Raw genomic sequence first — 19,771 nt, 5'->3', positions numbered from 1 at the left:
TCTTCTGAAGTAGTTAATGCTAAAATTAGCATTTGTCTTATGGTCGACCAGTTAATTGGTTGTCAAACATGTTGTTTAATTTAGTTTTGATCTTTCCAAGCAACTCATGTGACACTGTTGATTGCCAACCTCAAGGTGAGGTTGGCAATCAACATCAAAAGATCGTAAAAAGTGATCTAGAGTGTTTTTTTAAGGCTAACATTAGCTGTTGTCCTGTTGTGGCAAATGGGGCTTGAAATACGGCCCCATATCCCTCTTGATTTTTGCATTTCTTTGACTTTTTTCTTATCAGACTAGAATTGTTGTTATCATTATGGGTTTCCTGGTCATTATAAATATACCCCTTGCAACCTCGTACACAGTAGTTTTTTCATCTATTCTTATAAAAGAATGAGCAAAAGAATTACCCTTTAATTGATGTCAGGGGAAAAGGTCACTGTGTGAATACGTCCGGTGAAAAACGCAAACACTTGTTTCTTTTCTCCATCACAATCTCCATCCTCAGTTTCAGCAATGCACTGACACTTCTTTAACCCTCACTGCTTGAACTCTTCTTGAACCCTCCAAAGACACCAGAATCCATTGTTTTGATGATGTCACCTCACCTTTACCTAACCTGAATCTTACCCCTGACTTGTCCCTCTCCGTACAAACAAACAGCTTTCCCTCTGGCTGCCACATCACTGCGCCTTAACCCCATATATCAGCATATTAAACAGTGTGTGTGCTAGTGTGTGTTCTCTATTTGCTCTTTAGGCCTTTGCTAGCCTGCGGACTTTGGTCACAGCTTATCACAGGGAGAGGTCCAGGGATCCCTGAGTGTTCACTGCTAAAAATACACTTGCTATAGCACACAAAAACTCCCAAACATGCACGAACAGTATCACAGGGCATCCCACAGGGCTGTCAGTTAGATATCGAGCCAATATGATTGGTCAGCAGTGAATTTTGCACACAAGATCGCATGACTGTACTCACCTTATGTCCAGTCTCTCAGATAACTACCTATGAATTTTTCTTAGTTTCATAGTAAGCAACCCCCAGGAGTGGAATTTTAATTACAAGCATACAAAGAAATATTCTGGCGTTTGTGTGATTGAGTTGGTTAAGCAGCTTTACAAACAGAGGAGTCCATCAGAACAAAAGAGGTTTTGATAATTGCATTCTTATCATCGGTAATTGAGTGTTGTTTGATGTGTTTGCGCTGCTCTTCAAACAGTGTGAACCAAGAGTCTAATTCAGCACTTTAGCCTGCAATGAGAACCAGCACCTTAGGAGTTAATAATTCATTTTAAAAAACAGCCTGCACTCCTGGTTAATGGTGTGAGTTTGTGTTTGTTTGTTTGTGTGTGTGTGTGTGTGTGTGTGTGTGTGTGTGTGTGTGTGTGTGTGTGTGTGTGTGTGTGTGTGTGTGTGTGTGTGTGTGTGTGTGTGTGTGTGAGAGAGAAAGACAAAGAGATGATGTGTGTCGCTCAAGCCCAGGTGTCTTGCTGCGTGGACTTGTGTCGCCCCAGTTGACTCCCTGACCTTAACTGATCAAACACACTTAATCTGCAAGCATAACATACAGATACCTTAATCCCAAATCAAATTCATTCAAACATAGTCACACAAATGCACGTGCAACAGGATGACCAAGACAATGTATTTGGCTAAAATTGATCTAGAATAAGCTGGAACCCAGATGAAAACCATTATTTAACAAAATGACTCAGGAAATAATTTTAACTGAAACTTCAACTCAAAATAGTGGATCAAAACACAAAGCTCTGAGGGGCACCTGTAGTTTAGTGGTTAGTGCGCTGTTTGCCTCAGTTTTTTAAGGGGTACTTCTTATCTCTTTGCTGATTTTGTCCTTAACATGTCTAGCAGTGTTTTCTTTAGGGCTACAAAATCTCATCCTGATGTCTTTAAGCGGTGAAATCCTTCACTCAGTGTGAGTCTTTTCTGTGGAAAACGTAAGCAAAGGATGTTTCTGCAGCGTGCTGTAAATTGTGTCTTTTGACAACCTGCGGCAGGTGTCATCTTAATGCTGATGCTCTAGTTTACTTTTACAGGTCATAAAGAGGCATTAATATTAATTTCAGCCTGTTTCATAACCAGCTAAAAACTCCTCACAACAGCTTTAAAATAGTGCATCGACAAATGTGTTCACTTTGACAGGATGAATATAATATATATAGCAAAAACAACTGACTGTATTTAAGATGTGGACATAGTCTCCAAAGTGCCTTAAGCCTGCAGTCTCTCTGATGACCAGGACTGCCCCTGAAATCCTTATGATCTGGTGGTTAACACATGCACCTCACAGCGGGAGGCCTGTCAGCGAGTGGGATGGAAGGTCTACTGAGTCAAGACAATATCAACAAAAGGGTTGAGAAGAACATAGATACTGTATGGTGTTACTCCACAGATAGATGGATAGATCGCTTTAGCTCACTCAGACTTTCTGCGGAAAAAAATACACGTGGGCTTACACGAGAAACTCGAGATAAAGTCAGAGTGAAAATGTTGGCTTCTGTGTTCATACGTACAGCTCACCCCAAAAACTTCATGAGTTTTTCACAAGTTTTGTGCAAGTGTGAAAAAGGCTTAAAAGTCCCCCATATACCTCTCACTTGATTTATTAGATTTTTGAGTTAATGTGCTCAATTACTATTGTCAAAAGTGTCTCAATAAGCAAGAAGTTCTTTGGTAAATGATGGTCCACTTGAGGGTAATACAGAAAACTGTATAAGCAGGGAAAGCTTTCAATAGAGTAGGGGCCTTCTTCTAATATGGTCACTTCTAGTCCATTAAAGTAAAGTCAATCATTCTTCATCAAGTCAAGTCATCATTCAAAGTCAACTCTGAGTTCTTCAAATCATTTCCCAACAAAATAACACAAAATGGGCAACGTTTAAAACATCATCAGATGGCGTCAGGTGTTTATGAGCACATTGGATAGACAGTGATGAGTGTGCATTGATTAGCTCTGTTTCAACATTATGATTATCACATGAGTGGATCGATAAGGATCAATGTGATCAGATAAAACAAGACAAACAGGTGAAGTCAGCCGAAACAGATGAAGACGAGATGGAAGGATTTTGTATGAAAACGTGTACCTTCTGCTAACTCTGCAAAACAGAATTTCAATGGGGAAAACCAAGGTGTGTGTGTGCATGTATGTGGGTGTTTCCCTCCCTCTGTGTGCTCATACGGACAGAGTATTCTTCCTCCAGGGTTTTCCTGCCTCTCCATTTGAAGTCCTCTTCCTGGTGCCAGGAGTCTATAACCTCTGTGTGTGTGTGCTTGTGTGTGTCCGTACGTTCGTGTGTGCAAGGAAGAAGGGCCAAAGTAAGTCACAGACCCCAAGTGATTGAGTTTTTGGCCCCAGCCAAGACGGGGACATTTTTCATGGTGCCTTGTTTGAACACACACAAACAAACGCACACACACTGTTAAGAAACAGTCAGCCACTGTCCGTCACATACCAACATCTCTATCTAGTCCCTCACCCAACACCTCCTCATTTACACACACACACACACACACACACACACACACACACACACACACACACACACACACACACACACACACACACACACACACACACATTTTCACAGAATGATGGTTGCACACACATTGGATCTGGCCTCTGTCACTGTCAGTGATATAGCCTGGCATGTGAAAACACACAAATCAAAACACGCTGTACTGTACAATAACAGAAAAGAGGATGAGCTCGGTTTTATTTTTCTCTATTTTCGTAAACTATTCACCCTATACATACACACATTTCATTACATGAAACTTTGGGGTTATAAGGAAGCTTGAAAGACAAATGACACTTTTGATTACACTTATCCAAAACATGCAAAACAAATATTAACAGTAAAAAGACAAATCTCAATATTTCTTCTATCTGGGGGTGTCATTTAGTGGCAGATTTTCTGTATCTGACTTTACATGAATTTTCTGTCAGTAGGCCTACTTGTGACACATTGTTACACAAATAGATTTACTGCATACAGATGTATGATCTTTATATGTACTAGATTGTACAGTCTGGATTTTTCCCAGTAAACTTTTACCTAATATATATAAAAATATAGAACAGTAGTCAATGTCAACAAACATTTTGGAAAAAAAATGTGTTTTTGTAATAAATCTTTCCAGGGTAACATGCTGACAAAAACATCAAAAAGATGAGAAAAGGGGGAAACGTTTTGACCAGTACGGCTCGCACGATGACTAAACAACTTTTCTTTTTGGTGGCAATGACCAATTAACTGACTCAACGACTCGGTTTGAAACAAGAATTAAATGTTTTTGGCAAATTAAGAAATTTTGCAGACATGCAATACAGGTTTTGATGTCCTGTTAAACAGTTGTGACAATTGTTCAATGTCTGTTTGAAACAATGAGCAGGAAGGATTGAGACAAAACTGTAATTTATGTATCTATTCCTTAACTTGAGTCATAAAAGCATGAATCATCTGCTCCTACTCTCTGCCCTCGCAGACAAACAGGGATCCACGCCTCGATATTATTAACCACCAATTGGTGCTTCTGTTATCAACCTGTGGTTACACATTGATGAAGGTTCCCCATTTGAGGCAATATATGTCTCTATTAGATTTCTGAGGACGAATGTTAAAGGTAACTGTACAGTATTACTGCACAGATAGATAGATAGATAGATAGACAGATAGATAGATAGAAAACACAATTTCTGTGTTTGAAATCACATTCTGTTGTTGTATTCTATATTCTATATTCCCATATTTGTTGATTTTGGAGCAAGTGGTTTCAGACACAACCAATATCAGACATCAGTGTTTTGACAGTGCTGCAATACTGAATCAATGGAGACACTTTTAAAATGCTTGCAGATGCTTTCAGTCATGTTACCTGATTAAAGTTCTTATCTGAGCTTCTTCTTCATGCATTTGTACTGCAATTATTTCAATGTTACAATTTACATCTAGGTCTCTTTCATTATATTAAGAGATATTTAGCATAGACAGAAATAAAAACCCAAAGTTTTTTGTTTTCCATTTTCTTTATGACTCTCAATTACTTTTATAAACTGCTTTTAAAACTCGTTCAATTGAATGTAAAACAACTGGTTATGTCATAACAAGTCATAATAAATTGTGAAATACACAATAATAATAATAATACTACTAATAATAATGATGATGATGATAAACGCAATGGAAACACACACACACACACACACACACACACACACACACACACACACACACAGGCTACACACACACACACACACACACACACACCCTTAATGTAGTCACGTTATTCACTGAGGCCGTCTGTGGGAAATGGTAGCACAATGAAATGGCCTCGTGTGTTTACGTTCACTGGTGTGTTGATGACAGGTATTAATCTGTCCTCACGCGGACAACAACAAGCGGAGACTTCCGACTGACGGCGCGTCAAGCATCCTCGCGATACATCATATTTGTCATGTGCTGCTTCATAAGACGCGCGAATTGAAGTCCAGCACAAGTAGGCCCAAAGGTAAGCAATAGCTAATGTAAATATAATTGATGGGAAACAATGACTTGTGTCAGACAGAAGTTTTCAGCTTCTTTCATGTCTCCTCATAGTTGCTGCTCTTACACATCTGAGGCCTTTATATGAATATCCATGTAGTCTTTAGACGGTGTCGAATAACTGAGGCCGAATGAGACTGTGCACTGTTAATCGATAACTATGAACAACGATAGGCCTAATCGTTAATAACGGACATCACATAGCTGCAAACTAGACTGATCATACTTTCCATTAAAAAAAAAAAAAAAAACATTTCCAACTTCTTAAATACCGGATGCAAAATAACTTACGTAGTCTGATTTATTTTTTAAGTTTATTTTGATATTTATAAGAATAATCAATAAGTCACCAATCATTAGGCTGACGTTATTAAATTGAGACATTTATCCTTAATCGAAATGGTTTTTTTTTGTTTTTTTTTAGCAAATGCTAAAGTCAGGAAATGTAAATAAGGAAAAGCTTCAACTTTTCATTTATGTTGAATAAAATTTAAGACATAAACCCAACTTTAGTGCTCAAGATATGGACTTTAAAAAAAATGTAATTGACAGAAATCAAACGTAGGCCGCATATGTTTGGACTGGTCTCTAGCAAGATCAACTTTAGTGACAACTTTCTGATACGTTCATTTAATTTACAGTCATAAGGCTGCCTCTTTAAAAAAAACAAAACGAAAAAGCAACAAAAAATGATTTGTCCTAATAAGTAAGGGATAACTAGCCATACATACAAAAAAATCACATCTGAAATATCTGCTTACAAATAATACAATTCACTGTACAGAATTACATAAAATCATTAGGATATATATGGTATAGTCTACATATTTTTGCATACTTTTGTGTTAAAACATTATTGGTTTTTATCAGATAGGTTTAGGGAGGGAGAAAACGAGAGAGAGAGAGAGAGAGAGAGACAGAGAGAGAGAGAGAGAGAGAGAGAGAGAGAGAGAGAGAGAGAGATGATAACAGCTGGATCTTGATCACAGACACTCACTCCTCCTCTCTCTCGTGTCTCCTCTCTCACTTTATTCTCATTTTCTGAATGTTGCTTTGCTTCTTAACAGCAGATCTGATCTTAAACTGGGACGACAGATCTCTTCGGATTGTACTCGACCATACAGCTGTGTGTTAATGCTCATAAAGTACTCCACGGCTTGAGTGCATCCATCCTTTTTATCAACACGGATGTCCAGTTTCAAGGAGAGGATATGTATCAAGGCATAATGACAACCAACCACGGACCCCCCTCGTATGAGGCCGGATTCCTTCACAACGCCTCCACGGGCACCTCTCCGGTGTACGTGCCCACCACCCGGGTCGTCACCCCCATGATCCCGGCGCTGCCTTATCTCCAGACGCCCGGTGCGCCGCAGCAGAGCAGCCCGGTGACGAGCCACTCTGCCTGGGCGCAGCCGGGCGCAGACTCGGTGTCCTCGTACAACCACTCCTCCCCGGTGTCCCCGCGCTTCAGCTTCTCCACCAGTCCGCCTATGTCCTCCGGGGTTGCCTCAGTCCGGGAAACGGCTGCGGCTTCTTACGCCGGCCCGCTAAACATCACCGCCAACGGCAGGGAGCACTACGGCGCCCGGAGCCTCAGCGGGTCCTATCACAGCCCCTACCCGGCCTACATGAGCCCCAACATGGGTGGAACGTGGACGACGTCCCCATTTGAGAGCCCGGTCCTCCATGGGCTGCAGACCGGAGCTCCCCCGGGTGCAGCACGACACCCAAACATAGGTGAGACGTGATTTGATTTAATCATTCCATGGTGATATTTGTTGTTGTCAACAAAGCTTCTTTAGACTTCAAAAAAATCTGTCAGAATATTTTCAATTGTCAGCTTCAAATCAAAAAAGAAAATAAAAAGTGATGCATTTTTTTTATTTTATTTTTTTGTGAAGATCGATTTATAGTCCTCTTTGTCGTGAATTACAGAATGATTAATTTGATTATTGATAGGTTACCAGGCAAGGTCTATAAATGAAGTTTGTTTGCTGAACAAAATAGGCCTAATAATGTTACAATATAAAAACCTTTAAGGCTGTTATTAGCGTACGCCTATTTTGCTGCAGTTCATTTCTTAAAATATAAACCTGTATTATTACTGCTTTAATTTGCTGATAATAAGCAGAAATAGGCCTAATTTATTTAACAGAAATTATCTTCACTGATAAAGTTCAATTTAAAAAAAGGGAAAGGCAATTAAGACTGGGTTAACTAACAGGACGTAGGCCTAGTTTACACGCTAGATTGCAATGATTAGAAATGATTTATTTAATCTGAGAATATAGATTAGCCTGAATAATAGCCCCATAAATAGAGGTTTAACAATTTAGCACTGATTGTGTGATTTATATTTCATACGCCATATTCAGATAGGTCTCGGAAATGAGTCAGAAGTTTTTTGAAGAATGAGAGAAATTCAGACTGCTTTATTTTATCGCAGTGACGATCATTCACATTTCTGCAAAACGAAAAGACAGATCCAATTATGAAGCAGGAAGTAAAAACAACAACAGCAGCATATATTCAGACACAAGGAGTAGGCTTAAACATGTAGACGGTTTTCACACCTATTTTCACGTTTGACCTCCACGATTGTTCATTTCATTTGAAAAACAGTTTCTTCCATAAAAAGTCCAGTTGTGTTCGGTTCTTTGAAAAACTGCAGCCAGTTAATGCTGACTGTCTGATCCTCCTTTAATTAGAGATTTCGCTTTAATGATATTAGTTTATCAAAAATATTTATAAACTGATTAATACAATTTATATTTAATTCATCATCAATATACATCGATGAATCATTTCAGTGGCTTTTGTTTTTCCATTTTGACTTTAAAAGAATTATTTTTTTATCCAATCCAATCATATTTTTTGAGGATCATTGTCTTTATAATTACAAACAAGCAAAGGAGCATGTTTAAGTTTGGATTCATGAATTAAGCATAATTTAGGCCTACTTAAACATTGATTTAATGTTTTTTAATAACCAAACAAAACAAGTCAAGCACACATTGTACTTGTGTGTTTTTTTTTATGAATCACGACTGAAGGATTATCGTAGTGATACAAATTAATATTTAACTGAATCTGAATGAATGACACATGTTGACATGCAGAGACAGCCTCATTTATAGCTTAGTGTCAGACTGCGACCTCATGAGGGGGGAGGAGGGGGGGGGTCCAGTTTGGATTTAATTTAAAGAGTGTTTGAGGATAATGATCCTGATCACAACTTTACAGCTTTATGTGCTGAAGAGTCATTTTTAATGATATAGGGCATCCAATTTCATTTAAAAAACATTCATATTGGAGAAGCAGCTATCAGTCCGCTTTTTGTCTCTGTGTGTGTGTGTGTGTGTGTGTGTGTGTGTGTGTGTGTGTGGGGGGGGGGGGTGACTGACTGCTTCAGTTTCATTGAACTCTGGACCGAATTACTACTCTTTGATTCTGCTTTCATATTTCTTCTATTATCTAAATTTTCTCCACTGATTCAGGGTAATCTGAACCTTTTCATTCATATTTTTCATTTCCACATGTTTCTATTTGACTATCAAGTAATTACAACCTAATCTGTCGGGCTGGATCATCATTACCATATCAGTCATTATTGAAACAACTCAAATCAGCCCCAAACAGCTGATTAACAGCTGTTTACTTCTTTCTTTACGTCTGTCTATTTTGAGTTCTTGGCTGAATGCTTCCCACTATAGTTTCTATGGGTGAACATTTTAAAGTTGTCCCCGTACCAGACAAACTATTTGATGAAGGGTGAAACAATCAGCTGTGATCATAGTGTGAGAGATATCAGTATTGATCCACAGTGACCTCTTCATGCGATCACAGTCACACTCACAGAACAAGCTCTTTAATCACTGCTCCTCTTTCTTGACGTGTGATTGTTTTGTAATCACATCAGATTGAATCAAAAGTCAGGCTGATTGGTCAGTCAGGCAGTGAAAGTGTCCCTTGTGGGTGAACAGGACAAAAGGAAACTCTAAGGGATTTATTTCACCTTCAATGTTCTCAGTGTGAATTTGTATAAAGCTTGACTTTATTAAGTCAATTAAATGCGTCAAAACACTTACCTGTGAATTATTTAACATATTTCAAATTCTCAAAGAATTGACAGAATTACATTTTCATTTCCTGATTCAGAGAAACCCCACTTCTTATTCATAACGGAAAAGAAATAAAAAAGTTAAACCTTTTTCGGTCAACAAATACAATTCATGTTCAACATTGAAAGGGTGTCGTTATTTCTTCTTCTTGGCTTTACTTAAGCACAATATTTGTTAACATGTATCACATTTATTGGATTCAAAGAGATCATTTTATTATTTATATATATATATATATATATATATATATATATTTTTTTATTTTTTTATTTTTATAAAGATCCAAATTTTAGTCCATGGGGAATTAAATGTTTATCAAGTTAAAGTTCTCTTCCTCACATACAACGAGAAAGAATCTGCCAATCTGAGCATCTGATATGAACAATGGATGAGATGATTTTAATCAGTTAATCTGCTCTGTTTGCACTGCACTGACACACATCTTTTTCAGTGTTAGCATGTAGATAAAAAAAATCCAACACATAATTATCAGTGTATTGTTAAATGTCAAAATATTGGTTAGAATAACTTCAGTTCAACTGAAACTTGTGTCATGAAATTGTTCTCAAGTGAAGTCTTTATTACATAAAAATCCTAACTCAGAGTAAAAATACTCCACATAGACAACAGACCCCCTGAGTGTCATAATAGTATTGATACAGAGTTTTTTTTATTGGATTCATACTGACAATGTGTGGGGCAGAATTTAAGTCCAGGTTGGGGCTGATTTGAGTTGTTTCATATATAGCTCCACATATCCATGAACAACACTATGTTTTTAAGAGGTGTAGATCCATCCAATAAATTTAGCTGAGAAGAAAATGGAGAATTGTCTTTGAATCATGAAGAGAAAGTGTTAGATTTATACTCAAGAAGTAAATGTACTGATTTACTTTCCTTTAGTAATAAAAGGGCCCCATACAGTTTATCATTCCTTGTGGTTTGTTGGCTTCAGTATTTAATGTAGCAACAATTGACAAACTGTATAGGCTACATCTAATTTTGATATGATGTAAAAGTACTGTATCTCATAAAGTAATGGACATACAGTATATAATGGTGTGAAAAGAAACAAGAAACCTAACATGTTGTTGAGTGAAAGTATCACTTCTCTTTAAAAGCAAATATCATAAAATTAAAGTAATAGAGAATTGTACTAAGTTGAGTATAACTGCATTTTGTAAGATTTAAAGTTGCTACTCTTCTTAAGCCCCTCGTTAACTTGCTGTGATATATTTGAACCTGTACTCAGAGATAGTTCCTCCACACATACATCACAGTCGAATGAGTCTGCTTCACCTTTGGCCTCTTAAAGCATCACTGTGTGTGTGTGTTTGTAAACTGCCACCTGATAAAGACAAACACTGACATCAATTCAACAGAAAAAAACAAACCTTTATCAGACGGACACGCACTGCAGTTATTCTTTTGTGTATTGTCTTGTGTTCCTGCGTTGTGTTGGCTACAAATGCTGCCCGGCTCAAGGTTAGCGTGCCCTGCTCTGCTCTGTTTGGCTCTCGGCCTTGGAGGAGGCGTGCAGGGAGGAGCAGATGGAGGCCAGATTTGTGCCACCTGAAAAAGGATCATTATGGACAGGGGAGTGTGTTTATAGCTAAAAACACAGTATGGGCTGATTTGAATATTTTCTTATTGTTGTTGAATGTGTCTTTTCCACATTTTCTGAAGCTATTCTCATCATTACCTCACATATCTGATGCATGTTTTATTTAAAGAAACAACTCTGTTGGTTTAACTTTCCTAAATGAAGAAAAGAAAAGAGAAGCTGTCACTCCACACCACAAGTTAATCTTATTTCCTTGAACATCTCTATGTTTCTTTGAAAAAAATGAATTTGTCCATCATTTGTCCTGTTATCTGAAAGAGTGAGGGGAGGAGGGGGGGGAGGAGGGGGGTGGCAGACAAAGAGTCTCTATTAGAAAATGAAGGAGCTCTATTCTGTCTCCTGTCTCTATTTCCAGCTGGCTATTTATCTCATGTGGTGCTGTGAGATAAGATGGGATTCCAGGCAGATGTTGTGTGGGCCTGTTGGACTGTGCACAGCACCTCCTGCTGGTGGATAACAACACTGCATTTAATGGTCACCCGGTTAGAATTAAACAGTCTGGTGCAAAGTAACAATTTTCCACAAATGCTGTTCTTAACACCTCTACTAAACTACTTTAAAAAAAAAAAAAAGATTTTAAAACAATCTAAATGATTAAAGTTAATATTAATCATACTAAGTCTCTGACTAGACTCTTCTCCTCTGTTGCCCCCCCGCTGGTGGAATGAACTTCTAAACTCCATTCGATCTGCAGAGTCCCTCTGCACCTTTAAGAAAAAGCTAAAGACCCAGCTCTTTCATGAATACCTACTAACTTAATGATGATGGTCTTGATATTATTGATGATGATGATGATGGTTGTGACGATGGTTTTTGTTTGATAACGACGACTTATAAGATGGTTTCTACACTGATTAGAGCTCTTAAGAACTGCCGTCAATGTTGTGCTTTGCCTCTGTTCACTTTCTGTCAGCACCTGTGTGTCCAATCAGACTCAAAGCTGATCGTTTGCTCTTACTCACATTGTTGTACTTACTCTCTGATGTACGTCGCTTTGGATAAAAGCGTCTGCTAAGTGAATTGTAGAATATTACATGCACTGAGAAAATTCTACCAGGCCTACTACCTACCTGAACTATTTGAAAAGCTAACTGGATTAGCATGCATTATCACAATGATTGCGTTTGTATTGTATTTTTTTTTTTTTTAGATTAATGATACTCACAGTACACCAGCAATACAAAATTCATCTATTAGCTATATCACGTATTCTGTTGAGGGTTAAGGGTGCTGGAGCCAGTTTCAGCTATCAGAAGGGCCCCAGCCAGGATCTCGACCAGGAACCTTCTTTCTGTGAGGAAGAAGAGCTAACCATCACACCCCCATTTGGCCCCTAATACAAAGATATTATGACTTAATAATTGATTGTACCAAATGTGTTAAGCTGTAAAAATTAGAGCCTCTTTGGATATATGCAGAGAATGAATGCATCATACAGATTGATGCAGCAGTAAAAATCCGAAACCTTCATATAAAATCATATATATTAACATGGACCTTTTTCTGCACAATAAATACTACGTTAGATTTTGGATGCAGGACTTGTGGTTGAGGACTGGTGCAGTTTTTCTACTTTAACTTCCTGATAGGATGTGAATACTTTTTCCACTCGGTTGAGAATTAATTTCTAAAAGAATCACATATGAACTCCGTTTGGGACATGTAAATAGGACAAGTGTGAAGCAATATACAGAATATTTCTCTCGGACAATTTAATTTTCCTTGCACCAAAGGAAGCAGACACATTATAGCTTTGACAACATGTTTCCAAAACTTTATAAGTGAAACATGAACTTCTCTGCCATGCATTCTATTCCACTAGGCTTCATGTTTTTTGATTATTCTTTGGCGTTTTGAAATAATGTTACCACAAAGCAAAATTACTGTTTTATTTAACAGATCTGAAAACTCTTTACCTGGTTTATTTTATCAATGTCTCCTTGTCCTTCTTCAGACCTGTTTGATGACTTCGCTGAGGGCAGAGAGTGTGTGAACTGCGGGGCGATGTCGACCCCACTCTGGAGGCGAGATGGTACCGGCCACTACTTGTGTAACGCCTGTGGACTGTACCACAAGATGAACGGCATCAACAGACCTCTCATCAAACCTCAAAGACGACTGGTGGGTGCAAGCAGAGAACTTTTCGCTACACATTCTTTATTTCACATGTATCATACAGTGAAGCAATTCTGTACGATGAAATCTTCTGGAGTGATTTTTGATATTTTTTGATCAAAAAGAACTTTCTTGACTTTTACTTGACCCTGACATATTTTCCACTCTTGCAGTCTGCCTCAAGGAGAATAGGCCTTTCCTGCACCAACTGTCACACCACCACCACCACCCTGTGGCGACGAAACGCAGAGGGAGAGCCAGTGTGCAACGCCTGTGGCCTCTACATGAAACTCCACGGGGTGAGGGAGAAATATGTAGACTTGTTTTCACTTGAACAGTAGGACCTCATGAACCTAAGCTTGCTGTTTGCAAGCAAGTATCCAATTGAGCAACTTAATAATAACTTCAAGAGAATTATTTTAAATTGTCTTTGTGTTTTGTCAGGTACCACGACCCCTGGCTATGAAGAAAGAAGGGATTCAGACCCGCAAACGCAAACCCAAGAACCTCAACAAGTCACAAACTGGTGAGCTTTAAAGCAACGTGTGCTTACATTTTGACTATATGAAGATAGTAGGTAGATAAGCAGGGAAATATTCGGCTCTACTTTCCCCCAAGCTTTTGTAACCAAAGAATGAGCAATCATTTGAAGATTTTCATTCATCACAATTTCTGTTAATATGTAATGACCTCAGGGACCCCAGGCAGTGAGGGGACCCCCATCACGCCGAGCAGCACTCCCGGAGCACCCACGGCCACAGAGGAGTCTCGGCAGATCAAGACAGAGCCAGATACTCACAGCTTGTACACACATCAGAGCACACATGCACAGGTGGGACACTTTAAAAAAAAATTCAATTTCAGAAAAAATATTTAAGTACAGAAAAATAGAATAGAGTCTGATGTGCCTTACAACTGTATCTCTTAAAGAAAAGACAAGAAAACTCTTCAACATAAAGTCTTATTTTCACATATTTGCTCAATATTTCTCTCACATTGTACCTCTGTATGTTTTTAGATTTCAGCCTTGCCGGCCTACATGACAGCTCAAGGTGGGGTCCTTCCTCTGAAGATGTCCCCCGGAGGCCATGGTGGGTCTTCTAACTCCAAAGCTGAGCCCTGGAACAACCTAATTCTGGCCTAAAAGAACCACAACCCCAAAATCTAAAATCAACCTTTCTTTACCAATTCAACTCTCCAGGGAGACGAGGATCTGCAGAGAGCGCGCTGCCACAATGGATGCAGATGTTTTGTCACAGACACCCGCACACTGTGCAGTACCGGGAGTAGAATGTCGGGGGACAAAGTCTTTGGTGCCACTAAAGAAACGGAGGTGTTGAACAGGACTGTACTGTGTGTTCAATCACACCAGAAAGGGAATCAATTTAAAAACAAGAGAGAAAGAAAGAGACTTCATCTGTCACTCATACTTTTTTTAACCAATTCAAGGCAGGCAAAATGCTTGACAGATGCTGTAACAAACAGTATATCAGTAACCTGTTCATGTAATGGTCTGACTTTTTCTCCCTATTATTTTATTTCAATAGTTTTCTTTGACTTTTATAGAATGATGACAAACTCACAAAACATAAAAGCACAGCAGCAATAATATATCAAGAAAAGCCAGTCTTCTTAAAGAGACAGTACACATTAAATGAGAAAACAACAAACATGTCCTTTTACAAGAAGTTGTATCACACAATGCAGTGGAGGCAAATGACACTATTTTTTTGGTGTGTACTCTTTTTGGTTCAGTGTACAAAACAAATGTTGACTTGGTATTTAAGAATCTACAAACCTCAATGTTGGTCAGTTTGTCGTATGTTTTATGTTCGGTTAGGTGAGGGATTATATCTGGTGATGAGTTTTTATGAAGATACAGACAATCTGGTTAAGCACTTTGCTTTGAGTTATTTTAAAGGACATCAATTAGTTGTAATATGGTCCGGCCAAAAAAACCCAACTAAATCTTTGCTGAGCAAAATTCCATAATTTGTGATTTGAGTGAACTGAACCTTTACTCACCCTCAAAGGATAGTTTGTCATTACTGCCAGATATAATCACTTTTTTTTGCTATGAATGTAAAATGCAGGTGTGTTTCTCAAGAACTTGCATGAAACAAAAGCTCATCTATCACTCCTTAACACCAGTGATTTGTACTTTGACCTGATGAGCAGTCAGTGCAATAGAAACAGCTCCCTCCAGCCTGCTGTTCCTAGAAAGTTGCCTGAACTGTTTTCCTTAACCCCTCTTATTTAAAGTGTAATATAATACATGTCACTATTGACACCTGTAAGATACTCTACCTATGAATATGTATGGAAGTAATGACACATATTTTAGCTCCCTCTGCTGACATGAGTGTAGTATTTATGTGAACAACTCCAGGTTTTACATGTATCATTGTTTAGCCGCAGACTGCTCTGATAAAGTAGACTGATTCATAGAGAAGTATCAAGACTGTACAGTTTGTTAGAAATTCTTGTGACAAGCAATCGGGGAATGTATAAATGTGAAATATCCAAGATGTAATTAGGCTACAAAAAAACAAACAAATATATGAGCGTATATGTAAAAACTCCACTCCAGTTTAACTGTAAAACACCATTTGTGTTATATTGTAAGTACAGACACAGTGAGAGATCTCTCAGTGTGCACTAACACTACCTTCCTCATGTGTGCGACTGTAGCTTGACTGAGGAACTAATAAAGACAAAGCATTTTTTGACATAATGAAGGTCTTGTGTCTTTCATTCCACTTCAAAGGCATACCAAAACGTCAGTCTAGCATGACATCATCTTAGCTTAAGGCTTGATTACTAACACCTTGTCGAACGTCTTCTGAAAACTGTATCCTTCCAATTTGTAGGTATTTTCCCGCAAACTTTTCAACATCTTTGATAAAAAGTTGCACGGCACATCGGTTGAAATCTTCAGTCAGCTTCTCCTTGACGAATGTGACATGTCTATTCTGTAAGAAATCTCTCCAACACTCATGAAATGCGAGTCTTATTTGATCCTGAACGGCATCAGAAAGTTGTGAACTGAAAGTGTAATCCATTGCAAATGCTCGTCCTCTGTCTAAATATTCTGACAAATGTCCACTTGTTTCTGAAAGCAGAGCTTGTGCAGCTTCGACAACAGAGTTTATGTCCTGTGTGAGGATTTCTTTCTCCTCCTCTGGTTTGCATTCATAAATACTAAGCATACTTGTGAAGTAGCTGCTCCAGTCCTGCTCTTGCACCATGTTTAGAGAAGGGAAACATGTAGATTTCAGGAGGTGCTTCACAGCAGAAAACATATTCTCACAAACAGGATTGAGATCTATTTTCTTCTCAGTTGCTTTTAAATAGCTCTCATAGTCCTGACTTTGATCTATACAGTCCAGCTGGCTGTAGTTTACATCCTTGAACAGATTTTCTTTAGTTCCTTTGAAGCCCCAACATTTCATGTAACCAATATGAGTCTTCACTCCGTAAACACTCCACCACGTCTGAGCAGTCTGGACCAGGTTCAGCATGCATGGATCAGTGTTTCTAGCCAAACACGGGCTGTTCATTGTAAATACAAACACCGTCCAGTCTTCTGAGACATCCTGAGACTGCAGCAGTTCCTCAGTTTGTTTAATAATGATATCCTCGCTGTGTAATCCGTTGTTGTAGTTTGGATAATAAGGTCCATACATGACCACCTCCTCCTGTTTCTCAATAACAGCCCAAGAATGCTGCTTATCTTCTGAGCCACATTCCTCCGTGATGTCCTGCAGAAACGCCAGAAACTTCTTGTTCACCAAGTCACTGAGGAAAATGTCATCTGTGCTTTGTGTGAACTTGAGCTGCTCCAGCACTTTCCTCACAGAGTATTGTGTGTCAGTCCACGACGATATCTGCTCATAAAAGCTCTGAGTGTCTGTCAGGTGTTGTGTGCCTCCATTAAAGCAAGGGCTACCGAAGGCTGTCCTGTGACAAAATATATATGTTTATTATAGGATTGTAAAAGATTACTGTAGGTGAATAAAACAAATAATATATAGCATTACATGGGGATGTCTCATACTCATAACATTCCCTGTACATGGCACTCCTACTCTCCCGCAACCTCTAAATAAAATGTAAATTTGAAAGAAATTGTTTAATATTTAAAAAGTGCACTTGTTTTGTTTGCTTGCTGAGAATCCATGAGAAATAAACAAAACTCTCATGTCAGCTGTTTGGCACAGAAGATATGGCAAGTTTTTTATGGGCGCAACCCACATACTCAGCTCTGCTGCTCATCCCACAAATGCATATTCCTTGTAAATATGGCACCATTTAATGGAAAATAAACAGGCTTTCCAACGGTACAAGATTTATTGCCAAGAAGATTTGTTCTGCAAATAAATTCTACCTAATTCTTCTATCACAAATTTCCTTACTTTTTGTGCAATGTTTTATATATATAATAAACAGTAGATAAAAGCTGAACATGTATCCTCCCTCCAAAAAAGATGAAAAGAAAAATGCTGTCTGGCTTGAAATGCAGTGTTGAAAAACAAGTTTCTCTGAAAATCTTTCTTTTAAAAAAACATTGCATTTGAGGACCACTGATTACAGCTAAACATTCCCAAAACAAAAATGTTGAGAATTTTACACATAATTTCATGAAACAGTTAAGTTGTAAAATGCTCTGAAAGCACATTTCTCTGTTTGAAATAAATGTATATTTGAATGAGGTTAAGGTTGACATTTCACAATATGAGGTATTTGGATATATAGACGAAACAATCATAGAACATGGTTATGTATATTATACAAAGCATGTGTTATAAAACATGTATAGTTTACTGTACTGCTTTTGCCTCAGCAAACGAAAGCAGGATAAATAAGAGACAGTGAGAGTGACACCTGAAATACCCAATTACCTTAAACAACCCGAGAGCTTAAACAACCGGACAACTCTCCTGTTGCAACATTATTCAAACAAGTTTCACACACTTCACTGATATATTCTGTAATTCTTAGGACTGTACTTACTTCAGTCTGAAATGTTCTGTGTCTCTGTCTCTTTGATATTTCTCCCGGAGAGTTTTGAGACTGGCCAAACATTTCTTTGTGTACAGTGGAGGCTCCTTATCGTATCCATTACACAGAGGCCGCTTACGGCTCAACCTGAACAATAACATGAAATATCAAAGAGCAGTGTAAACAAACTTATGGCAAAAAAAGGACCAAAAAAAGAGAAGGGTAATTTTTAGCTATTTTAGCATAGTTTGAAACACATAAGGCCCCAAAGAAAAATTTCTTGGCCCATTTTTTAGGGTCTTTTTAATCAAAGTGGAAGTCAAGTTTATCTACTCACATTGGAAGTGTCATCCAGATTCTTTACCACTGTTGGCTCAGGAACAATGGCTCTTGCAGTAGGCTTTAAGGTGGTTTGGTATGTCCTGGTTTAACAGCTGGAGACAGTTCTGTTTCTCTCTGATGATGTTTACTCAGACAACTGCAACATGTGTGACTGTCAGCACCAAGCTGTGTGTGTGTCATCAGCTGTATAGCCCCCACCCCTTTTCCTTTTTTCAAAAATCCAGTTTGGTAAGTTCACAGGAAATATATTAAAGAGTCTTCCTTTGTCTTTATGTTTTTTATTTGTTTTTTATCTTAAATTTACTTAACCAGGAGACCCTCATTGAGATTAAGAACCTCATTTACAATTTGCAGCAGCACAACAAAAAGTTACAAACATAAAACACAGCGTAACATGTCCTGAGTCACAGAGCAGAAAGTCATTAGTCAAAGCATCTACAACCTGAAGCTGTGCAGAATGTGTCAGTTTTGCCTCATAAAGAAAATGGTGAATTCAAATTAAATATATGTGATGCTTCTGGTTCATTTTATGGGCTTAGTGATTCACAGTAACCTCAATGTGACACACACCAGGGTGTTGGTTTCAGCTTACAGCTGTGTGCCCCGGAGCAAAATCTTTCAAAAGACACAAATGATACAATTAGTTCTTTTATTCCTGGAAAACATCCCTTGATCCAAAATAACAAGTTTCTATGTGCATATAATGGAAAAGATGACTTTTTGGGTGATGTCATGCCTTTATTGACAGGACAGTAGAGAGATAGGAAATATTAGAAGGAGAGAGATGGAAAAGACATGCAGCTTAAGTTAAGGATAGGGCCCGAACATCAGACTGCTGCAAGGACTGCATCTCTGCACACAGAATGCATCATCAGGCCGCTGAGCCAAACCAGCACCCTGAAGGAAAGTTTAATATATCACCCTATACCTTATAAAGCTATATGACTTAGAATGAGTGGGATCCTATTTTTGTAAACATACATCAACCTTTGTGTTCA

At 38.3% G+C, this 19,771-nt stretch overlaps 2 protein-coding genes across 2 annotated transcripts; one reads left to right on the top strand and one right to left on the bottom strand.

The window, feature by feature from the left end:
• Positions 1-5,336: 5,336 nt before the first annotated feature.
• Positions 5,337-16,164, top strand: gata4 (GATA binding protein 4). Its single transcript, XM_020647385.3, has 8 exons — positions 5,337-5,532; positions 6,635-7,307; positions 13,270-13,436; positions 13,604-13,729; positions 13,875-13,956; positions 14,126-14,262; positions 14,449-14,521; positions 14,632-16,164. The coding sequence occupies exons 2-8, from the start codon at positions 6,779-6,781 to the stop codon at positions 14,718-14,720; spliced, it is 1,203 nt and encodes a 400-aa protein (XP_020503041.1). The 5' UTR covers positions 5,337-5,532; positions 6,635-6,778; the 3' UTR covers positions 14,721-16,164.
• Positions 16,165-16,231: 67 nt separating this feature from the next.
• LOC136182744 (uncharacterized) lies at positions 16,232-18,917 on the bottom strand. Its single transcript, XM_065964007.1, has 3 exons — positions 18,769-18,917; positions 18,444-18,578; positions 16,232-17,390 (listed from the first exon to the last, which is right to left on the bottom strand). The coding sequence occupies exons 1-3, from the start codon at positions 18,780-18,782 to the stop codon at positions 16,232-16,234; spliced, it is 1,308 nt and encodes a 435-aa protein (XP_065820079.1). The 5' UTR covers positions 18,783-18,917.
• Positions 18,918-19,771: the final 854 nt, after the last annotated feature.

This window comes from Labrus bergylta, chromosome 15, assembly GCF_963930695.1.
Source record: "Labrus bergylta chromosome 15, fLabBer1.1, whole genome shotgun sequence".
Lineage (NCBI taxonomy): Eukaryota > Metazoa > Chordata > Actinopteri > Labriformes > Labridae > Labrus > Labrus bergylta.
This window is presented reverse-complemented; position numbering and strand designations above follow the sequence as displayed.